Source organism: Amphiprion ocellaris, chromosome 4 (genome assembly GCF_022539595.1).
Source record: "Amphiprion ocellaris isolate individual 3 ecotype Okinawa chromosome 4, ASM2253959v1, whole genome shotgun sequence".
Lineage (NCBI taxonomy): Eukaryota > Metazoa > Chordata > Actinopteri > Pomacentridae > Amphiprion > Amphiprion ocellaris.
In genome coordinates, this window is record NC_072769.1 from 19,547,253 (window position 1) to 19,571,312 (window position 24,060).

At 40.3% G+C, this 24,060-nt stretch overlaps 1 protein-coding gene across 2 annotated transcripts in view; it reads right to left on the reverse strand.

Annotated features, from left to right (window-relative positions):
• The window catches only part of cxxc4 (CXXC finger 4), a 76,959-nt gene that overhangs the window by 25,403 nt on the left and 27,496 nt on the right, over positions 1-24,060 (reverse strand). Inside the window, exons 1-2 of one of the 2 annotated variants that reach the window (XM_023268076.3) lie at positions 8,105-8,792; positions 5,195-6,133 (exon numbers count right to left, since the gene is read on the reverse strand). In XM_023268076.3, the coding sequence (XP_023123844.1) occupies positions 5,195-6,019 (825 nt within the window). In that variant the 5' untranslated portion in view covers positions 6,020-6,133; positions 8,105-8,792. Of the gene's footprint in view, positions 1-5,194; positions 6,134-8,104; positions 8,793-24,060 lie in introns of those variants that run through there. The other variant, XM_055010328.1, reaches the window with a different exon arrangement.

Here is a 24,060-nt window from a genome sequence, read left to right on the forward strand (position 1 = left end):
CCTCCCTAAAAGCCCACTGTCTCCTGATTGGCTGCATTTGTGGAAGCCTCTGTTTGTGAGCATCTACATTGGAAATGGCAGCTTTTCAAGTCTTTACATAAATGTTGGAGCCCCAGTCCAATTCTGAATATGAGAGCAAGAAAAATTACATCGGGATGTCTTTGTTTTGGTAACTATCACGTGCAGTACCTGACAATGGCTTCAGTCTTTAACAAGCCGTATTTACACTACTGTTCAAAAAATGGGGGTCACCCAGACAATTTCATGTTTTCCATGAAAACTCACACTTTTATTCATGTGCTAACATAGTTGCACAAGGGTTTTCTAATCATCATTTAGCCTTTCAACACCATTAGCTAACACAATGTAGCATTACAACACAGGAGTGATGGTTGCTGGAAATGTTCCTCTGTACCTCTATGGAGATATTCCATTAAAAATCAGCCGTTTCCAGCTAGAATAGTCATTTACCACATTAACAATGTATAGACTGCAATTCTGACTCTTTTTATGTTATCTTCATTGAAAAGAAAATGTTTTTCTTTCAAAAATAAGGACATTTCTAAGTGACCCCAACTTTTAAATGGTAGAGTACATCAGGAAACACCCAGGGTAACATAGCATGTAAAATGTTGTTCCGTTGCATAGTATCTCCCTACATGATTGGTTATTTGTAAGCTGAAGTACATTAAGTGTTTACAATAATACTCCCTTTTAAGATTTCCTTGTCTCCTCCAAAAATATATTTGAGCCCTAGTGATCACTTCAATAACAATCTAGAAAGTGGGAAGCATTGCCAGTTCAGAGATGTACACAGTTCACACATCTACATTTGCATTAAACACAAATAGCACAAATGAAATAATATCTGCATAAATTAGAATAATATACTACTGATTAGTCACTTGTTGGATTTTGTACACTCACCAAGCAGAGGGTCAACCGCCCCTTTGGATTCTAAGATAACCCAGAAGAGACAACAACATGGAAACAAAACAAAAAAAATCCATAGTATTTCTTTTACACTAAGATAATCTTCATTTTGTTAGCATTTTTTACTACTCTGAGAAGGAAGTTTGGGGAAATCACGTTCACAGCAAGTCCAAAATCCATGATAATTGGGTCAGTAAATACTATACATGTGATATGAATACCCTCATAGTATTTATTTGTGTTTTTTTATCTGTAGAGCCACACGGGGAGCTGAGCGTCTTGTATCTAAAACAAAGCTAAAGCCCTCTGCATGAGCGTCTTTGCAGGAATAAGAGTTAATGTGAGGTAAACAGGTGAGGTAAACGGAGGAGAAGCCACAGCTTGCCCACATACATGCAGTATTGCATTTGAAAGTTAATGAAGGACCTTTGAGCCATCTGAGCTCAAGCTATGCAAAGGTAACTGCTCAGGAAATGTTAGGTTAGATGAGATTCCTCTGCCAGACTAATCCATCCTGGAGCCTGAGAGCAGCACAGAGACAGAGCAGAGAGAGAGAGAGAGAGAAAAATCTGCTGCAGAACAGCACAGCAGTGACACAGGGCAATTCTCTAGGGCCTTGCATTAGCGCGCTAAATTAAAGGGGGTATTAGATTAAATTGGCTCTCCGATTTCAGGGGTGTGAGTAAAATTCTGATTTGCATTTTCCACCGCTGCTTAAGATATAATTAGTTCAGGGTGATTCCCATGTGGAAAACACTGACAGCCAAATCTAACTGGCTGCCAGTGGCTTATCATCTCTTCCAAGGCAAAAGGTAGACTTGGCTCGTGTTTGGCGTGTGCGTTTGTTTGTGACTATGTAGTGACACTGTGTGTTTGTGTGAGAACAGGTGAGAGACACAGTGAGCATACGTGTTACGTGTGAATTTGCACGGATGCCGTAAATTCTCTTTCTAAATATACAGCAGCAACCCATTCCTCACGCTTCTCGATCTGATCTGATGAACTTTGAGCGACCGTTCAGTGAGCTGTAAAGAGAACTTTTCTCACATAAAAACTTCTCAAAGCCGGCGCACAACTTCTCACCTCTAAGATGCCTCTAAACTCAAACCCATTTCCGCAGCAGAAGGTGCACCTGTAATTACGGATGCGGAGTCAAAAATAACAATTACTGCTGGAAAAGTCCACACTATGAATTACAGAAGTCAGTGAAGGAGCTTTTACAAGCGAGTGTGGATTTGTTTGGGGGGCTTCACACCCTTGGTAATTCTAACCTTCTTTGCAAATGGATGTTTTCCAAAAATGAGTCTACCCACAGATTACCAATGTGAGTCCAGCTTCCTGCAGGACACCTGTTTGAGACACCTGTTAGTGCATGTAATAGTGAGTCAACATTAAATTAGCTTCCGACTGACACCTTTGCTGCAACTACATCCAATCCATAACCAACTGGAAAAGCACCCAGAGAGCGCAGTACTTCGCAGTTCATTCCCACATATGCCATTGTCAGAAATGCAGCATTGTTTTTATTTTAGGAATGCAGCATTTGTTTATTTATTAGTTACTGAATGTGGCCATTTAATATAGATGTACCCACAAACAAAAGGAGTTTGCGCTGAGTACAGGCGTGTGTTATGCATGTGTACGTTATGTACGGATACTGAATCATGTGACCTAAATATGTAGCGGGCGGCAGGAAATTGATGGGACTCAGAAACACTCCCACAATGTAATGAATTGTTCCTTGTATCATTTCGGACGGATAAGTCCTGATAAGTCTGCAATGGTGGATTTGTAGTAGGGTCACAGTCATGTGATCATCAGCAGGCAGCTGATGTAGTGTTCACTTGTTGTCATAGTTACAGTGACGCCGTGCCGCTATCTCACAATGTTACAGAAATCTTTAACAAATCCGTGGATCCAGACTATAAGGCACAACGTTGCCAAAATCTAATCGGCTGGTCTTTGTGTCATTTCTCTGACCATTCCTGACAATTTCATCAAAATCTGCTAGCCCACTTTTGAGTAACGTTGCCAACAGAAAGGCAAACAGACAGACAAACATACGCCAATTGTCACATAACTCCGCAGTTCCTTGGCACGGTAATAACCCCACTCAGTGATTCATTTAATTAAACTCCTAAACCCTTAACCTCAGAGTTTTTCCACATTTCAAACACACAGTCCCAGCCTGGTGCAACACTCAGTGTAAGCTACAGCTGACTGTCATGACATTTTGTTTCTAAATATTTAAAAACATTACAAATTAATATATTTCAAGCCTCATGCCTATTAGGCTGTTTGAAATTTCAGTTCATAGCATAATTTTGTTATAAGACAAATGAGCTTTTGTGAAGATTTCAACTCATTTGGACAGCAAATCTTGGTTCATACATTCAGAATTTTCAAGGACATGTTGTGAAAATCTTTTTTTTTTTAAAGTGGACGTCTACTCCAAACTGCTCCTAATTATTTCTTCGTGTCGAAGGATTTGTCTGTTTCCTTTGAGACAGGTAGACATTTTAGACTCAATTATGGACAAAAAGTCAAATCTGTAGACATTTTCACGGTATACATAAATGGTCTGCACTTAAACAGCACCTTTCTACCTTAGGTACTCAAAGCACTTTACAATGTTTCCCATTCACACATTCACACAGCAAGGCTGACAGCTGCCATGCAAGGTGCCTACATGCCAAAAGAAGCAAGCTGGGGTTCAGTGTCTTGCCCAAGAAAACTTTCACGTGAGGAGGGGGCAGGGATGGAACTGCCAACCCCATATAAACAATTCATTCTAACAATTTTATCCATTTTTAAATGGGCATCTATCTTAGTAATTAAATAATACTTCCTTTTTTCTGTAATGGCTGACCAACCGCTCGGTTTCAGGAGCTAAACTGAGCAAAAACAATCTGTGGCAAAGCTTTCGGTGTTCCTGACTAAATCATGAAAAGTTAAATCAGGGATATAAGGTATGAAAGCCCAGGACTGATTTAGTAGAAAACCTCCATGTATCATTAGATTGTCGAGCAGAAGGGACAAAAAATGTAAGAATGAAATGACAACATTACATGTTATGTCACGAAACCTTCTCAAACACTAAATATTTAGGAAAAGGCAACATTACATCATAGAACATAAGAAATGAACACCTTACTGAGCTTTCATCTGTAGAAATGAACACAAAAATTAAGGTGGATGCAAATAAGAATCTGAAAAGCTGATACATTAAATTCATAGCTAACAAAAGAATCCACACATGGTGTTTTTCCATAAGTAGATATCTTATATTCAACCTCAGTTTCCTTCTTTTGTAATGACTTAATTAATGACCAACGTATCTGGCCCTCATCTTGCATTTGCTGGAAACTCGTCTATACAGGACCGTGTTCAGTGAGCACGTTCAAAAAGTCAGGGTAAAGAGAACCATATTTGCCATTTAACATTCAGAATCAGCTCTGACAAACAAATGCCAGCCAGTAAATATTCAATTAACATGAACCTTTAAAAACCATTCTGGCCTCTGATTGTGTCCTAATGAAGCCTTTTGCTACTTGTCAGTAAAGCCAGTGTTTACTATGTTTTTCTATCTTCTAACTAGCACAGACTTTTTTTTTTGCCTTTCTTGATGTGCATCGTGGCCCAGATTGAGGCATAATTGCCCATAGTGACACAAATATAGTATAAATTAACATCGTCGTCGCCCTACTGTATATGCACAATCAATTCATACAGGATGAGTGGGAAGGGATCAGTCTGGGTGCTTGGCTCCCCTCCCCACACTAAACTTGGGGGATGTTTTGAGAAACGCCATCAGCAGCTCTGCCATCACTCTCGCCATCTCTTGGTGGTCGGAGGCTGAGGCTTTGTGGGATATTGATTCTCCCCATCCAGAGACGGTTTCCATAATTGGTTAAAATGACCGGGTGCAGAGAGAGATGGCTCTCTGCTGAAAACCATTTCCCAGCCCTGCTTGGAGCTGAGCCAAGCTCGGGGTTGTTCGGATGCGTTCCAGCCCCAGCCTGACTGGCAGCAATTAGGGGTGTCTGAGCCAAGCTCAGCTTGCGCTCCGCACAAACACCCCTAATTACTGCCAATTAGGCTAGGCGGGTAGGCAGATTTGAGAAACCGGGGGGATGTTCAGGCATGGGTGGGCATGGAAACAATTTTCAAGGGCTTAGAACGTGACTGGATAAAAAGGTTAATGCTTTAGAGTGCAAGGGGATAATAATAAAAGAAGGGGAAGCAGAGCCCTGGTGCTCACCTCCAGCGATGAGCCTGGCTTCTTCTTCAGCTCCTCGCATTTCCTAAATTTGCAGATCTGGTGGCCCGTTTTGCGGTTCCGACAACTGCTGCAGACACCACAGTTGATTAGCCGCCTGCAGGGTGCACAGACCCCACACCTTTTCCTTTTCTTCTTCGCTGGGTTTCCACTGGATGCTGAGGAATTATTCTGTGGGCAGTCTGCCAGATTGGCAATTTGAAACGCACTGTCTGTAACGGCTGCTGAGGCTGCGGGGGAGTGAAGGGCTGTCATGACGATGACCCCGGGAGGTAATGAGATGCCCCCTAAAGCCGGAATAGCGGAAAAAGTTCCAACGCGTTCTGGGAGATTCATTATCTCTGCTTCAGCAGCGCCGCATTTCAGCTTGTTCATGCATTCTCCTGCTAAAGGTCTGCAGTGTTCGGGGGATAAGGTAGAGAGGAAATTATTATTTGCCATTTGCAGCGTCTCTGGCGGCACGCCAGGCTTCCCCGGCCTCTGGGAATCATTTCTATGCATGCTGGTCCTATTAGGGTTTATTGCCGCTGATTTCCTTCCCCAGAGCATGGCGTTATCACAGTTCCAAGGGGACATACCAATTCTAGCACTGGGAAAAATGGGCGTCGTGATACGGGCAATCTTTGCAGTCTGTGGAAATGCCCCATTGGTTTTATAAAAGTTTGCAAAAGACCTGTACCTTTCCATTTCTGCGTTATAATCCAAAAGCTGGCTTAATCCACCATCCTGAAGATTATCCTTTTGTAAGAGCGACACATCTGCATTCTGTCCGTTTTCAATGCAAAGCGCATTGTTTATGTTAGACATGGCTGAGGAGCGGTTGTCAGCGTTTAGGAGGAGAGAGTGAGGTTACAGCGGCCTTTGTCAAACTGAAGCTGGTTACCAACAATGTGTTACCATCCTGGTTTATCTTCTCCAGTGCTAAAAGCAAAAGAAAAAAAAACAAAAAATAAGAAAAAACAACAGTTAAACATAAAAGAGGCATTTTTTTTTCACTCTAATCACTTTTCATTTCTATGCTTCAACTTTTCTCTGGACACAACAGCTGAACATTTGAAGAATACTCTGGCACATTGTTTACGCGCTGACGTTTCATAATGGATCTATCACAAATAGTCAGGACTGATCTTCATCTGGCGACAACAACGTGATAGCTGTGACAGACCAGCATGTCATTATTATAATGGGGAGCAGAATTAGCATGCTTCAAAAAATGCCACAATTTTAAGATTTTTTTTCACGTCTTGTCAGGGTATTCTTACATATTTTCATGAAAATCCAATCAGCTTCTGCACAGAATGAAAAAAAATACACATGGGTGCATTTCATCAGAACAAAAAGATGTGATATTCAATCCAAAATATTGCTTTAAAAAAAAAGTTAGACAGGAGCCTCACCAGCAGTCAGATTAGCTTCAAAAACACAAATGTTTACCTCAGGCCTGCGATATACATCTTTAAAAATAACCTGCTGAGGAACATAGTTTAATCTTTTCTAATTTCTTGATTTTCTCTGTTAGGTTACTAATAATGGAAGCAGCTCGTCCGTGTAAACAAGCCTCTGTCCGGCCTCTTAGGAGCAGCAGGTATTCCTTCATGGCCGGCTCTATTACATTTACTCAGTGACAGCCGCTGGTGAATTTACAACCAGATCATGGACCAGACCAACTACAGTGTCAGCTGCCTCAGGATGGGGCCGTGTGTGTGTGTGTGTGTGTGTGTGTCCATGTGTGTGTGTAGGTGTAGGTGTGTGTGTGTGTTGGAGGGTGGTGGTGGAGGTGGGGGTGCTCCATTTCCTCTCTCTCCCTCCACCAGTCTGTCTGGATTTGGTTTCCACAGATAAAAGCCCATTAGACACATCTCCCCCTACTTCCATTACCTTTTTCTGGGCTTTCTCTCTTAATTGCCAAAGCTGATCCATTGCTGGAACACTAAAGCATTTCAAATCACTTCCATGGTGCTACCCAGCAGCTGTCTTGAAAAGAATGAATTATAAATATGCACACATGGAAATGGAGCGAGATCGTACTGGGTGGCAGTATTTAAGTCTTGCTGAAGTGCATCGCCTTCTTAAGCTGGCAAATATTTGCCTTTCTAACAATTAAAAAAAAAACACACCAAATTATCCAGATAATCCACTCTCGATGGCTGAAATCAAATTTTTGCAAAAAGTCTTGAAGTCTCAGTGCACTTTGTGGCATAATTTCTTTTAAATTTAGATTTTGATGGCACATGTGAAACCAAGAGTCCTAAATCCAACCATCCCCTTCTGAGATCCGGAGGTTCAATGTCGATGTGGCATCCAAAACAAGCAGCAGCCACCCGTAAACAAAACCTCCTTGGCTTAATGATCAGCCCTCCTCAGGGTCATTATTACTTAATCAATTCACCCCTGGAGCGAAATACGCAGCCCAAAGGCAATCAAGTCACGGACATTGATTTTGCAGCCTGTAAACAAAGTTTAGAGAGACAGAAATGTTCAATACTTGGGAGAGGGAGAGGAAGGGAGAGGAGAAAGAGAGAGAGAGAGAGAGAGAGGGAGAGAGAGAGAGGGAGAGAGGGAGAGAGGTGGAGAGAAGGAGACTGAAGAAAGAAAAGTAAAAAAAAAAAAAAAAAAAGCCACGTCCGATGACGAACCATTGTGCCGCCGCTGCTGCTGCACAACGATGCCATTAATTACAGCTCTGTGGCAGACATTCAGATCAAAGGTCATGCATAGATAATCCAGAGAGGGGGAAGGAGAGGTGCAACAGTGCAAATAATAAATAAAAGACAAATTAATCTGACTCTGGCTTGGATCACTTGGGCTGCAACGCGAGGGGGGGAAAGACGCATGCAAGTGGACGCCAAAACATGGAAGGACACACACAGAGAGAGAGGGAGCATCACCTACCAGGTTCCCGTTGAGAAGAGCTCCCAAGATGCTACCAGCCTGCGACCATGTAACGGCACATTACTGCGAGGCGATGCGTGTTGGGGGGTGCTGAGAAAAAAAAATAAAAAATAATGGCAAAGACGCGGAGAAGACGCGCAGACAGAAGCAGCCGGAGGAGAGCGGGGCGACTGAGTGTGTGCGCTCAAAACAAAAGGATCATTTTTATCGACTTTCTTGTCACGTTAGAGAGAAAAAAGTACCGCAAATAAGCCAAAAGAGGATCGAAAACAGGGGGAGGGAGAAGAACAAGACCTGGAGGGGGTTAAAAATGTGAAAATTCAAATCGCAGAGGGTGTTTTTGGTGGAGGTGCTTCCTCTCCGCTTGATCCGGGGGCTGTATTGTGCGTCTCCGCTCGGTCCGTGTCTCCTGTCGCTGTGTGTGGCTGATTGGTGCTGAGGTGAGGAAGCAGGGATGTGGACACCTACTGATCATTGGCTGGAAATTACTATAGAAACACTCGGGAGGTGGGAGGGATGGATGGCTCAGGGCGCCCTACAGGGAGAGGAGGGAGAGAGAAAAAAAAAAAAAACATCTTCGGGAAATATCTTGCGCCCTCGCAGTTGGCCTCTTTGGCACACACAGAAAAATAAATAAATAAAAGGAAATATTTCATGACGAGACATTTACAGAGGAAGGGGAAGGGGGGTTGTCATTTGTCAGACGCGTCTTTTAATAAGGATGGGGGGGGGGGGGGAAGTTGTCAAATTAATTTGAATGGAGCTGAGCTGTGATTAAGATAAAATGCCTCCGCCGGCTTGTTTCCCCTCCTCTTTCACTCTCTCTCTCCGTCCAGCGACAGCAGCCATAATTACTGAGACCTCCGGGATTCATCACATTAGAAAATCCCGCCTGCTGGCCACCCAAGCCCACAGCTCCCACTGACAACACGGACTCGCGTCACCACATTCATCCCACGAGTCTCCATGTGTGTGACACTCAAGCTCTGGGTTGAAATCATGACCAGATCCCCCTTCCAGCTCTGCACTTAGTCCATATTAAGCTCCAGTGTGTGTAGTTTAGAAATAAAGATTCACCTCTACAACTGAGCTCTTGGTATAACTATTAATTATTAAAATGAGAAAAATGAGCCACACTACAAACTTTACAGAAAGGTGCCAAACTCATCTTAGTTCAGGGGCCACATTCAGCCCATTCTGATCTCAAGTGAGCAGAAAAATCACAGAACACCTATAAATAGCCACAACTCCAAATGTTTTCCTTTGTTTTAGTGCAAGAAAGTTCACATTTAAGGAATTATCTTTTTACAAAACATCATGAACAACCTGAAGTTTCTTAAGAAAAATAAGCTCAATTTCAACAACATTATCCCTCAGTTTATCATTTACACATTACAACTTATAGATCACTGTTTATCTACAAAGGCACAAAACATTTAGCCGCAGGTATCTGGAACTGAATGATATAGTATTTTACTTTAAAATGACAAAAGTCAGATGAAAAAAGACAAAAAACAATTAAAGCAAGGCAAAATATTCTAAAAATGAGACACAAAATGGCAAATAATGAGACAAACGACATGAAACAAAACAACTAAGAGAAAAAAATGAGACAAAAAAGTTACAACGCAGCAAAAAAAATGGGCAAGCGACACAAATGAGACAAAAGAAGACACAAAATGCCAAAAACAGTACACAGAACAACAAATAAAACGACAGAAATAAGACGAAAAACACAAGCGAGACAAAAAGGAAACACGAAACGACAAAAATGAGAAACAAAATGACAAAAACATGAGACAAACAACAAAAGTCAGACAGAAAAAGACAAAAAAACTACAAAAACAAGACAAAATATTATAAAAATGAGACAAAACGACAAAAGAACAGTGAACAATCCAGTATTTTACTTTGATCAAAACAATTTGTTATGGTCTAGAAACTAAGTTAAGTCAATGTCTTCTTTATAATTTTTACACTTTACAAAGTCATCCAGGTGGCTGGATTAGACCCTCTGGAGGGCCGGTTTTGGCCCGTGGGCCGCATGTTTGACACCCCTGATTTACAATAAAACAGCAGGAACATAAACTCACTGGAATATTTACTTTACATTAAGATATTCTGTGTAGATAAAGGGCATGTAAGGTGTCACTATTCACTTTATTAATGCTCAATAAATCATTTGCTTGATAGTTTTGAACATCTAGTGGCCAGATGGTGTAGAGTTTTCACAAGCTGGTCCAAAAAAGTTATTAATGGAAACAACTTGTACGTCCATGATAAAGTGTGTCTTATTAGAATGCAGGTTCTTCAACTTATCAGTTTTCTCATATTCTCACTTCACATGCAGAATATTTGCTCAATTATCCATCAGAGTCAGAAAAAAATGTTTAAGTTCCTAAAATGACATCTCCAAAATGACTTGCTTGTCTGACCAATGATCCAAAACCAAAATATATTAAATTTATGGTCATAGAAGATCAAGAAACTCATAACCCAGTTCATATTTGGGTCAAAAACAAAAACTTAAATGTACAAATTTTATTCCAAAGTCTTTGTTTTGAAGATGTTCTAATATTAGAGTTGTTGCCAGTTAAAGAGGTTATTAAAGAGCCTTTAAGTTGTGACTATTGGCTTTATCATTGGTAAGTAAATATGTATATATATATATATATATATATATATATATATATATATATATATATATATATATATATATATATATATATATATACATACATACATACATACATACATACATACATATATATATATATACACACACACACACACACACACACACACACACACAGACACACACACACACACACACACACACACACACACACACACACACACACACAGTGGTTAGATGAAGTTTTCAAAAACTGGCCTAAAAGTCCATCATGACTGACATTAGTTACAACTTTTAAGCTCATAATAAAATGTGCCTTACTAGAATGTGGGGCTGCAATTTGCCATTATTCTCACCATCTGTTAAGATGTAGAGACAATGCTAAATTAACCATCAGAGTGAAAAATGTACAAGCTTACAAGAAACTCAGAACTTCCCAGACCATAATTTGACATCCCCAAAATGACTTGTTTTGTCTGACCAATGATCCAAAACCCAAAGACTCAATTTACTGCCATAGAAGATTAAGAAACCTAGAAAATATTCATGCTTGGGTAAAAATCTGAAACTTAAACAAGCAAATCTGCTGTGTTTTTGTTTAAAAACTGACATGTTGTTGTCAAATATTTTCTGACAGTCAAGTGTCTTTGAGGGTTGTCATTACTGGTGTAAATTAAGGTTAATAAATGATGTGTGACAATGTGTTGTTTGGTTGTTTCAAATGTAAATAAGTCACTCTTCAGGAGCTTTATTTTAAGGAGTATGTTGTTTATAATCTATTATCTATAAACTAGTGACGTGGTGGTGTATAGCATTGACTACCTGGCCCAAAAGTTGCTCTGTTAAGATGCAGAATATTTGCTCAATTAACTACTAGAGAGTCAGAAAATAGGAGAAAACTCTCCATTATGGGTTTCCAGACCCCAAGATGACTTCTTCAGATTATTCGTTTTGTCTGACCAATGATCCCAAACCCAAAAATATTCAATTAACTATCATAAAGACTATGAAACCCCGCAAAAATTCATATTTGGGTCAAAAACAGAAACTCAAACCAGCAATTTTTTTGTGTTTTTGTTAAAAAGTGGCAAATTGTCAATTAATTTTTGCTACAAATCGACCGAAATTTTTTAAAGATTTCATCCGTCGGAAATCATACAACAACTGAGCAGCCTTGGTGGAGTACTGTGCTCTCTGAGTGCTTTTCTAGTTGTTGCTTTCTAAAAACAGTAACCCGCAGATAGCGGAAGATTGGAGAAGGTTGCATGAAATTCATGATAATAGCTGGACTTTACCTACAGTCTACATTCAGTGAGTCACACTATTGTGGAGCTAGATACTTGAGTTGACAATCAGCGTTGGTTGTCTGTCTGTCAGCAACATTACTCAAAAATGGACTAGCAGATTTCGATGACATTTTCAGGGAAGGTCAGAAATGACACAAGGACCAAATGATTACATTTTGGCAGTGATGTGGCTTATAGTCTGGATCCATGGATTTGTTAAAGATTTCTGTATCATTGGGAGATAGCGACATGGCGCCACTGTAACTATGACAACAAGTGAACACTACGTCAGCTGCCTGCTGACGATCACATGATTGTGATCCTACTACAAATTGACCGTTACGAACTTATCAGGACTTATCCGACGGAAATGATACAAGGAACAATTGATTAAATTGTGGGGGTGTTTCTGAGTCCCATCAATTCCCGCCACCCGCTACATATTTGGTCACACAATTCTGTATCCGTATATAATGTACACATGCATAACACACGCTTGTGCTCAGCGCAAGATCATTTTGTTTGTGGGTACATCTATATTAAATGGCCACATTGCTGTGATTTCTGATCATCAATAACTAATAAACAAATGCTGCATTTCTGACAATGCCTTATGAGGGAATGAACAGCCTTGGTGGAGTACTGCACTCTCTGAGGGCTTTTCTTATTTCTCAATCTAACTGTCTTTCTCTCTGAGAGTAAGAAAAATGTCCATTATAAATTTCCAGACTCCAAAGTGATGTCTTCAAATGATGTCCTCTTGAATTACTCGTTTTGTCTGACCAATGATCCACATCCCAGCTATCATACTATCATAAAAGATTATGAAACCCTGGAAAAATTCAAATATGGGTCAAAATTTGCAACTCAAACCAGCAGATCTCTTTTGTTTTTGTTCAAAAACTGCCATGTTTCCTTGCCAGAGTTGTTACCGAATAATGTTCTGTTGATTGACTAATCAACAAACTGATTAATCACTTGGGCTCTGTTTGACATTTCACTTAAAATGGCATCAAGCCACAGAGGAATAAACAATCCCTGTGTTGCTTCTACTTTAAGACAGGCTTATGTGTGAGTAAACAAACTGACAGCGACACTGACACATTTCTAAGTCATACAGCCCTTCCAGGTGAGCTGTGTGACACAGGCCTATAGGCTGCTAAGGGCTACACTTTGATGAATTTATTTAGAGCTGGCAATGGATGGGACCGAGAAGAAGCAGACTTTGACGGTAAATGTTGAACAATTATATGCAAATTTTATTTTAGAATTTGTTTAAAAGTAATATTTGGGTTGCAGGAAATAATTTGCAGTGGAGATTCAAGTGTCTTAACATCCTGATTGTTAAAGTATAAAACACCCATGAACAAAATGTTTAAAGAGGAGTTTATATCTGCAGTTTAATTGCAAAATACAGTGAATACACAATGCTGGCTATATGCTTTAATGGATGGCTTGATGGAATTGATAAAGTCATAAACAATCTGTCCTGTTTTTGTTTTTTTCTGCTTGAGTCGCTGCCTCGTCTATAAAACGCTGTGTGACAAACCTCAAACTCTCCAACTCTTGTGTCAAATCATCACCTCTCAGTGGCTGTCAGTCATGGACATGGTGAATTTTTTAGGTTTGGAGGTTGAAACAGATATTTCAATCAAATGAGAGAAAGTCCTAAACAGTATTTAAATGATTTACTCATCATAGTGTGCTCTGTAAGGAAAGGCTGAAGAAACATGTGACCCCGTGGTGACATCATCATTTTAAAGGGGTAATCAAAGTGAAGATCCAAATTGATTTGATTGATTTGACCGCTGATGAGCAGCAGAAAGACCCGTAAATGCCGGTTGTGACGAAAACCGCAGGCGAATGTGGGTGAAGGAGGGTCATGTCGATCTGAAACTGAAATGACATCTGACAGCAGCAGAGAAAGGAACGTTTTTAAAATCTGACATCAGCGAAAATTACCAGCTCGGAGACAGAGGTTGTGGCAGAATCTGATTGGTTTAATGGAGGAAAAAATGGCGTCAATCAGCTGATGTGATGAGTTAATAGAGGGAGGAGAGAGAGAGTGGCTGTAAATAAATAGCGCGAGCATGATGAAGTCTTCTGGACTGAACTTTGTTTAAGTTTCATTCGTCCCAGCAGTCAGCAGTGGACGTGGTAAATGGACATGCTTAGAGAAGTGGGCGAGTCGATCAACACAAGTGTGTGGTGTTTAGAAGATAGTGTTTGGAGTAGTAATGCTTAGCATCAACAGTTCTACACCAAACTCCACAATCCACCATCACTTTTAGGATGTGTAAGCCCTAATGTCCTGCATTTCTGTCACCTTTACTTCACCCAGTAATAAAGATTACAGTTTAACCACTACATTTTCTGTGTAGCCGCCTTTTCTTGGTTACTTTATTGAAGGTAAAATCATTTTCAGAGTCGATGTAACAAATTAGCAGACCCAGATTTTTGTCTGTTTTCAGTATTTGGAGAGTGTAAAGACTTCAGACAGATACGCTACCATTCAAAAGTTTGGGGTCACCCAGACAATTTCATGTTTTCCATGAAAATTCACACTTTTATTCATGTGCTAACATAATTGCACAAGGGTTTTTTAATCATCAATTAGCCTTTCAACACCATTAGCTAACACAATGTAGCATTAGAACACAGGAGTGATGGTTGCTGGAAATGTTCCTCTGTACCTCTATGGAGATATTCTATTAAAAATCAGTTGTTTCCAGCTAGAATAGTCATTTACCACATTAACAATGTCTGGACTGTATTTATGATTCATTTAATGTTAGCTTCACTGAAAAAACTGCTTTTATTTAAAAATAAGGACATTTCTAAGCGACCTCAAACTTTTGAACGATAGTTTTGTATTGAAATTTACCATCAGTTTCACATGCAGACATGATATGAAAGACACTGTTAGAAAATAATTTGTCAATTCTTTACAAACCATTGTAACTTTGTCTTTATCACAATGCTGACATCAGACATTCTACATACTACACTGCCTGTCCAAAAAAAACATTGCACTGTTTCATTGGACCGCTTTTAGCTCTGAGAACGACACATATTCACCGTGGAATCATTTCGATAAGCTTCTGCAATGTCACAGCATTTATTTCTGTCCAGATTAATTTTTTACTAAGATCTTATATTGATGATGGGAGAGTCAGACAAAGTCTTCTCCAGAACATCTCAAAGATTCTCAATGGGGCTGAGGTCTGGACTCTGTGGAGGCCAATCCATGTGTGAAAATGACGTCTCATGCTCCCTGATCCACTCATTCACAATATGAGCCTCATGAATCCTGGCATCATCATCTTGGAACATGTCCATGTCATCAGAGAAGAAAAACTCCATTGATGGAAAGACCTGGTCATTCAGTATATTCAGGTAGTCAGCTGACCTCATTCTTTGGGAACATAATGTTGCTGAACCTGACCAACCCCAGATCATAACCCTAAACCCCCACAGGCTGGTAGAAACTAGACATGATGAGTGCATCACTTCATCCACCTCTCTTCTTCTTCTTCCTCAAAAATGATGGTTCACCACTATCCTTCAGGTTTTAATAATGTGTTGGACATTTCTTAACCTGGTTTTAGTAGTTTCAGAAATCTCCTTAGTTGTTTTCTTTGCTTGATACAGGCCAATAATTTGACCCTTCTGACACAGATTAACATCCTTTCCATGATCACAGGATATGTCCTCTGACATGTTTTTTTTAAGAAATGAGAAGCTCCTCACTGCATCAGCTAGAGTTAAATAAGTTGTTGCAGCTGAAACATATTCATCACTGCAGTAATTATCTAATGGAAGGCTCTTACCTATTTGCTTAGTTAAATCCAAGGGGCAACTTTTTTTAAATTTTGGACAGGCAGTGTATTAACCATGCATACAAACAGCTATTTTCTTAAACTGATTACTGACTAAAGTCACTTTATCAATATTGAACTGTCGACTCAAATATCTATCTAGTTCAGCCTGGCCAGCTTTAAAACCCCACAGTAATAGTGGTGATGTTTGCTTTATTTTCTTCTCCTGCTTATGGTCTCTGCCTGTTTTCACTTCTTTGGTCCATAAACAGACACATATAAAAAAATAAATAAATCTTTCGACCCAGCTTTCATCCTATTCACCCAGCGGTATGTTTCATCCAATTTATATGAATCATTTCCTTCTCTCTTTGTGCGATCAGTCTTGTAGTGTCCTTTTCACATGGCTTTAAACCGCGCGCTCTTTTGACACAACAAAAAGCGTATCTGACAGAAAAATTTTCTTGACATTTGCCCAAAAAATAATGATCAATCAGACCTTGTGTTCTTCGACACGAGACGGGACTGACAGTTACATTTGAAAAAGAAGAAAGAGAGCAAAAAAAATAAAAGCGCCAGTCTTGCAGCGTTATTTTCGACAGCATTCTCTGTATCAGACCCTGTGCATCTGTGTGTGGAAGCTCCCCTCTCTCTGAGAATCATTTTATCTTCCGGGCGATAATAGCCCCCGAGGGAAATCTACCTAGGTGGTCCTAACCTCCGTCTGCAGAGCCACGACAGTATGCGGGTCTGTAGCGGTGGGAGGTATGAACCTACGTGGCAGGCCTTTGTTCCTATCCGTGTGCTCCAGCGTCGCTCCCCGTGTGGCTGCTCCTCCCCCCGTTTCGCCGGGCTTTCAACTAAACTGGGAGGACTAATTAATAACCGCGACCCTCGGCTTTAATGTAGCCTGCGTTCCGTCGACGGGAACGGAATCACGCAGGAGAAAAGTCATAAGACATGGGTGTTTGAGGATTGATGGTGTGAATCCATTGATTCATCTGTCTCAATTTGATATGAGCGCTGGGCTCACAAAGACAGCAGAGATACAGGGGATGTAGAAATGTACAGCTGCATTTTCTCCTCCAGCAAAATCAGAACAATCCTGCAAATCAGCCTGAATTGATAAAATTGAAAAATGTTAAGTTCTGGTCGTGGAAATAAGGATCCGGTGAAGTACTACTGCGCTTGTTAATTGGAACATACTGTATACCTCCCTCTTGTTTGGGGTAGTCTAAAACAGGGGTGTCAAACTCATTTTAGTTCAGGGCACCACATGCAGCCCAGTTTAATCTGAAGTGGGTAAAATCATAGCATAAATAACCTATAAATACCCCCCCTTGTTTTAGTGCAAAAAAGGTACAATCAGAAAATGTTCAAATTTCAGGAATTATCTTTTTTATAAAACATCACGAACAACCTGAAATTTCTTAAGAAAAATAAATAGAATTTTAACAACATTATGCCTCAGTTTATCATTTACACATTACAACTGACAGGTCACAGAGTGTCTACAAAGGCACAAAACATTCAGTCAAAGGTATCTATATAGTATTTTATGTTATGATCAAAATGACAAGTCAGACAAACAAGACAAAATATTACAAAAATGAGACGCGAAATGACAAAAGCGAGAAACAAAATGACAAAAGAAGAGACAAAAAATGAAACAAAAATGTTCCAAAGCGACAAAAAAATTACACAAATGATACAAACGAGACAAAAAATGACAAAAATGAGACACAAAGCGACAAAAAAAAATGGACAAATGGCACAGGCGAGACAAAAAAAGACACAAAAGACAAAAAGACAAAAACGATACACAAAAGGAATAAAGTGAAGCACAAAATGATTAAAAAATAAGACAAAAAACACAAGACAAAAAGGAAACAAAATGATGAAAACGAGAAACAAAACGACAGAGACAAACGACAAAAGTCAGAAAAAAACAAGACAAAAAACAACAAAATATTACAAAAACGAGGCACAAAACAACAAAAGAACAATGAGCAATATAGTATATTATTTTATGATCAAAACAACTTGTCATGTCTAGAAATTGTTTTAAATTTGCAGTTTTACAAATGTACAATTTGCAGTTAATGTCTTCTCTGTAATTTTTACATTTTAGAAAGCCGTCCCGCTGGCCGGATTAGACCCTATGGAGGGCCGGTTTTGGCTGGCAGGCCACATGTTTGACACCCCTGGTCTAAAACTTGCAGGATGTATAGATTTTTTTGTACAAAAACAGAGAAAACCACAACAGAGTCACCGCTGTTTCCCCAGAGGAATTACAGAAAAAAACAAACAAAAAAAACTGACCAGAAAGAAAATGGGGCTCGACTGTGTCTTGTGGAGGTGTTTCTGATGGACTAACACAGACTGTTATGGTAAACAGCATTCCTCTGAGGCCTTTAAAGCATGGAGAGAAGAACATAGACAGGAAGAGAGTCTAAGTGAGGGACAGAGAGAGAGAGAGGGAAGGGTAGAGCAACTTGGGAAAATAAACAGTATGAGATTATGGGTTTGGCACAGTGTAGCAGCAACCTTGGCAGCATTTATTTCGAAACCAGCCTCATTTCCTCCTGCAGCCTGTAATGTATGGCGCCCTCACCTTGCACATATTAGCCTTCCGCTGTGATTTGATGTGTATCACCCAGTATTGCACGGCTCTCCTCCGATACATCCGAGCGATTCCTCCTCCCTTTGCCATTGCCTGCTAATTGGAGTGTATAGAGCACCCTTAATTATCCTGTTAGTAGCTCTGCGAAAAGAAAGCCAACTCCTGGCACACAGTCTGCTGCAGATGACAGCATCTACGCACAATCGCTTCCACAGAAAACCTCAAGTAACCTGTGGATAGAAAAATCTTCATGTGGGCTACGTGACTGAAATTTTGCACTCGAGATTGTAGATGTGTCTGCTTTTAAAACTTTCTTCAGGCAGGAGGAATGGCACTGGAGAGCTCTCTTATTTAACGACTTCTGGTTTGTTATGCTTGTTTTTAAATTTAGCACGTTGAGCACCTGCATATGTAAGACTTACATTCCCTCTTCTGATTAGCCCATCCCTCTACATGACTATATTACTCAAAGATGTGTGTTTTTTTCAAGCTTGGAATCTCTGACACGCTGGAAATAAAAAAGCAAAAAAAAAAAAAAACAACTTTAGAGCAACCAGAGCAGCGACACATGGACCAAATCCATAAAACATTTATTGGAATGTGTTTAAATTTATTGATCAGTTGCCCTCATGTATGTAGAAGTGGACCTACAACAATGTAAAAACTCAGTCAACTAACAGTAACAGTACTCATTGTGCCAAAAAAATGGATGTCTGTGCATGTTATTTTACATGATATTGTTGAACTGATAATGCTAGCTAACAGCTGCACCTCATTATCATTCTGCAGACAAAATGCGCTGGCTTGTTTGCATTTCTTTAAATCAGTCACTGTTGTACAGGGCAGAGCTACACCGAGGATGCAGCAACAGTTCTCCTGCAAAACAGTGACAGCTGAAATTGTTGTGGTTGAACATTTGCATGCAAGAATGCAAGCACTGTCTTTAAAATGACTAATTACCCGGAAAATAGCATCCAGGGCTGCCTTACCGCATAATCCAAATGCTCTGCAAAAAACACAGAAATTTCCAGCGTGGTAAGTTGCTGTTTGAGGGTTATTACTCCGCCAAGGAATGCGGTGGAGTTATGTGATGATTGGCGTTGGTTTGTCTGTTAGCAACATTACTCAAAAATGGACAAATGGATTTGGATGTAATTTTCAGGGAAGGTCAGCAATGACACAAAGACCAAGTGATTTTGTCACTGATGCAGCTTATAGTCTGGATAGCGGCACGGCGTCACTGTAACTATGACAAGTGAGCTGTCTGCTGACAATCACATGATTGCGATCCAATTACAAATCAACTGCTGCAGACCACAGATTTTTTAAAAGATTTCATCCATCGGAAATCACGCAATGACTGAGCAGCCTTGGTAGAGTACTGCGTTCTCTGAGTGCTTTTCTTGTTTTCCAAAAACAGTAACATGTAGATATTGGAAGACTGGAGAAAGTTGTGTGAAATCCGTGAAAATAGCTGCACTTTAAACGCAGTCTACATCCAGTGAGTTACACTAAGGTGGAGCTAGTTACTCCGACAAAGAACATGGTGGAGTTATGTGACGATCAGACTTGGTTTGTCTGTCTGTCTGTTCGTAACATTACTCAAAAACGGAATAACAGATTTGGATGAAATTTTCAGGGAAGGTCAGAAATGACACAAGGACCAATTGATTAGATTTTGGCAGTGATGTGGCTTATAGTCTGGGTCCGTGGATTTGTTAAAGATTTCTGTATCATTGCCAGATAGCGGCACAGTGCCACTGTAACTATGACAACTGAACACTATGTGAGCTGCCTGCTGACGATCACATGACTGTGATCCTACTACAAATCAACCACTGAGGACGTATCAGGACTTATCTGTCGGAAATGATACAAGGAAAAATTGATTAAATTGTGGGGGTGTTTCTGAGTCCCATCAATTCTCGCCACCCGCTACATATTTAGGTCATGCGATTCTGTATCCATACATAATGTACACATGCATAACACATGCTTGTGCTCAGCATGAGGTCATTTTGTTTGTGGGTACATCTATATTAAATGGCCACATTCTGTGATTTCTGATGATCAATAACTAATAAATGCTACATTTCTGACAATGCCTTATGAGGGAACGAACAGCCTTGGCGAAGTACTGCGCTTTCTAAGTAGGGCTGCCACAAACGACGTTTTATCTGTCTATAGATAAATTATTTATCTATCTCTTTTATCTGAAAAATGTCATTGTTTATTTAAAAACTGGTCACTGGCCTCCTGTCATTTAGCAAAAGTGGCCCCCCGGCCAAGCAAGTTGAGTATCTCTGCCCTGGGCTATTTTTTAAAACTTCCAACCGGAAAAATATCTCCTCATTCAGTAACAGCTACAACACTGTGAGGTCTAAATGAACAATCATGGGCTCTATGGATAAGAGACGCTTTAGACATTTCGAAATACAACAATGGATGACTCAAATGGGGATTTTCATTTCCACCTAATCAAAGCTTTCTATTATCACCGTGAGGCTGTAACACTGTGATGTTATTGGATCAGTTTGAAATATTTTCAGGCAGAAAATGAATTAAAAAATGAAGCATAACCAATGCTACAAGCATCAAACAGTTGAATGCACAGAGCATGTAATGGTCCCATGCTGTAATATGTGCAAGGAGTAACTGTCCAGAGTCAGGATGTCGAGTGACACCACACTATCAACAGTGGTTTGACAGTGTTACACACATTTTTATGACGTGTGGCAGGTGCGCGATTGCAATTTCTCCACGGACCTTTAAATGGAGCAGAGATCGATTGCATTCTGTGTCAGCCAGCAGCCAGGATGAGCCAACCTTCATGTTGAGGATCATCACTAATGATGAGAATTGGGTATGCAGCTACCACCGAGAGAAGAAACAACAGTTTTCACAGGGGAAAGTTTTGCAGTTTCCTACACTGGAAAATGAAATTGTACACTGAAGACGATGTGTCAGGTCAGAAGTGCACCAGGGGCGTATTTGCTGTTTTTTGGGGCTTTTTTTTCCAACATCAAGGCCCTATTTACACAATAACGTTTCACCCAAAATAAAAATGGTACCATTGATGCATAAGCTGAGCCAATCAAGCATTTGATAGTTTACTACCTATTATTGATGAATATGGAGCAGAAAACTGAAAGAGATAAGGTTTATTTTTGAAAAATTTTGAAGCCCAAATGTCCTCCAATTCTGGAATGACCCAGCAGCCGATGGTGAGGTTGGCTGATTATCTGACGTATATATTGAATGTACCTTCGCTGATTGTAGCAATGGCACAACAAATGCACACGTTTCTGAAGGAGATGCAATAAATTCAGTAGACTTGGCAGCACAAGCCCAACATGGTAGTCTGCCATTAATTATAACTGTTGTCATCCAGTTCGTGCAACTAGAATAAAAGCATAATGCACAAAGCGAAGCGTGACTTCAATGTTCTCAATGAAAACTCTGACTACTCGTTCACACGGCGACAGCGGCCATTGTGTTTGAGAAAAATTCCACCCTGGAGGCCGTATTCAAAGCTTACCATTTTCGGTTGTCTAAAACGCTGGTTCTGTATAAGCGGGAGTCTGCAATGCAACAAAACCTAGCATTTCATCCTAAAACCGTTGTCATGTAAACTGGCCCTAAAAGCGTCTGAGGTTAAACATTTGCCATGAATGACCTGAGCTGTGGCATGATGGCTTGTGGCTGTGTCAATGGACTGTACACCCAGCCACAGTGTGGCGATTATGCATGGATCGTTTTTGCCACCACAACACAACTGCTGCTATCTACCCGTCCCATTCACCAGATATTGCTCCCTGTGCCTTCCATCACTCATCCTCAACATAAATTGAATGTGAATAATCACTATTTTGACAAAGTTTAGGCGATTCAGTGCTCATTGCAGATGACGCTTCACTATATACGACTGCAGGCAGCATCACCTGCATTGCAGAGGCTGGGGGCATTTCATGACTGCGCAAGGATATTTCAGGATGGTGGCCAAATTGAAATAAGATGCAGGTTTTGATTTCTACAGACACAGTCTTGGAACTTTTTGATCAGCTCTTGTATTAGTGCTAGGCGTCTATTGTCTTGAATGTGCTACATATAGCAATAGAGGATAGAAAAGTTTTTAAAAAAAAAAAAAAAAAAAAACACTTTTACTGCATTTCTGTATGAATGGCGCGATACAAATAAAGCTTTTTGTGCACACAGTACATTCACTTAGTTACTTTCACCACAAGGACACCGTGAATGTAGGCGACTTGACTCTTTAGCTGATATTAATGACTGATTCCTGACATTCTTTATAACGCTAATGACACACCAAATTCTTTCTCTGAAAAGGCTCACTAAAGTAAGATCTTTAGAACTGATTTTTTAGATGAACAAAACAACCACTCATAGTAGAATAAGAACATAGACGTGCATTTTAGATGAGGAGAGTAGATGTGTCGGTGGTTCAGGTGCACATCTCTGTTCTGATTGGCTGTGTCAGAGACAGGGTGGAAGAACAGAGTTGCAGGGGACGGCGGCCATCAGCAGGAATTAAAGGCTACTGCAGGTTACGACCCCCAATCAATACCAGCTCTAACCTGTCACAGGCAGTCCTACTACATGAATGTAAACACTGTGACAATAATGATCCCTCTTCCCTCTCCTCAGTGTCACATGGTATTCAATTGACCAGAGACAAGCAGGGCTGTAACCAAGGTGTCAGGCGGTTAGGTGACAATAAAATGTTAAACCTGTGCTCCGGTAGAAATCAAACTAATATCAAATGGCGCTGAACATTCTCTTATTGTGGCAGTTGTAAGATAAGTCTCACTGCAACAAATACTTGCTCTCATTGAAGGTTTAAACATTTTTTCTAGGCTGTTTACTAGGTTGCAGAACTTTCATATTTTTATGAATTTGAGTTTGACACACCAATCAGCTGAAAACTTAGGACCACCATACTGATGAAACTAATTACACGGATTGTCTTGACTATGATATATTACACTGCCCATCCAAAAAAAAGTTGCACACTGTAATATTTTGTTTGACCACCTTTCGCTTTGAGAACGACACACATTCACCGTGGCATAATTTCGACAAGGCTCTACAATGTCACAGCATTTATTTCTATCCAGAGTTGCATTCATTTTTGACCAAGATCTTATATTGATGATGGGAGAGTCAGACCACTGCACAAAGTCTTCTCCAGTACATCCCAAAGATTCTCAATGGGGCTGAAGTCAGGACTCTGTGGAGGACAATCCATATGTGAAAATGACGTGTCATGATCCCTGATTCACTCATTCACAATATGAGCCCCATGAATCCTGGCATCGTCATCTTGGAACATGTCCACCCTATCAGGGAAAAAAACTCCATTGATGGAAAGACCTGGTCATTCAGTGTGGTCAGGTAGTCAGCTGACCTCATTCTTTGGGCACACAATGTTGCTGAACCTGGACCTGGCCAACTGCAGCTACCCCAGATCATAGCACTTGTACATAGGCACTAGGCATCACTTCATCTGCATCTCTTCTTACTCTGATGCCCCCATCACTTTGGAACAGGGTAAATCTGGACTCATCAGATCACTT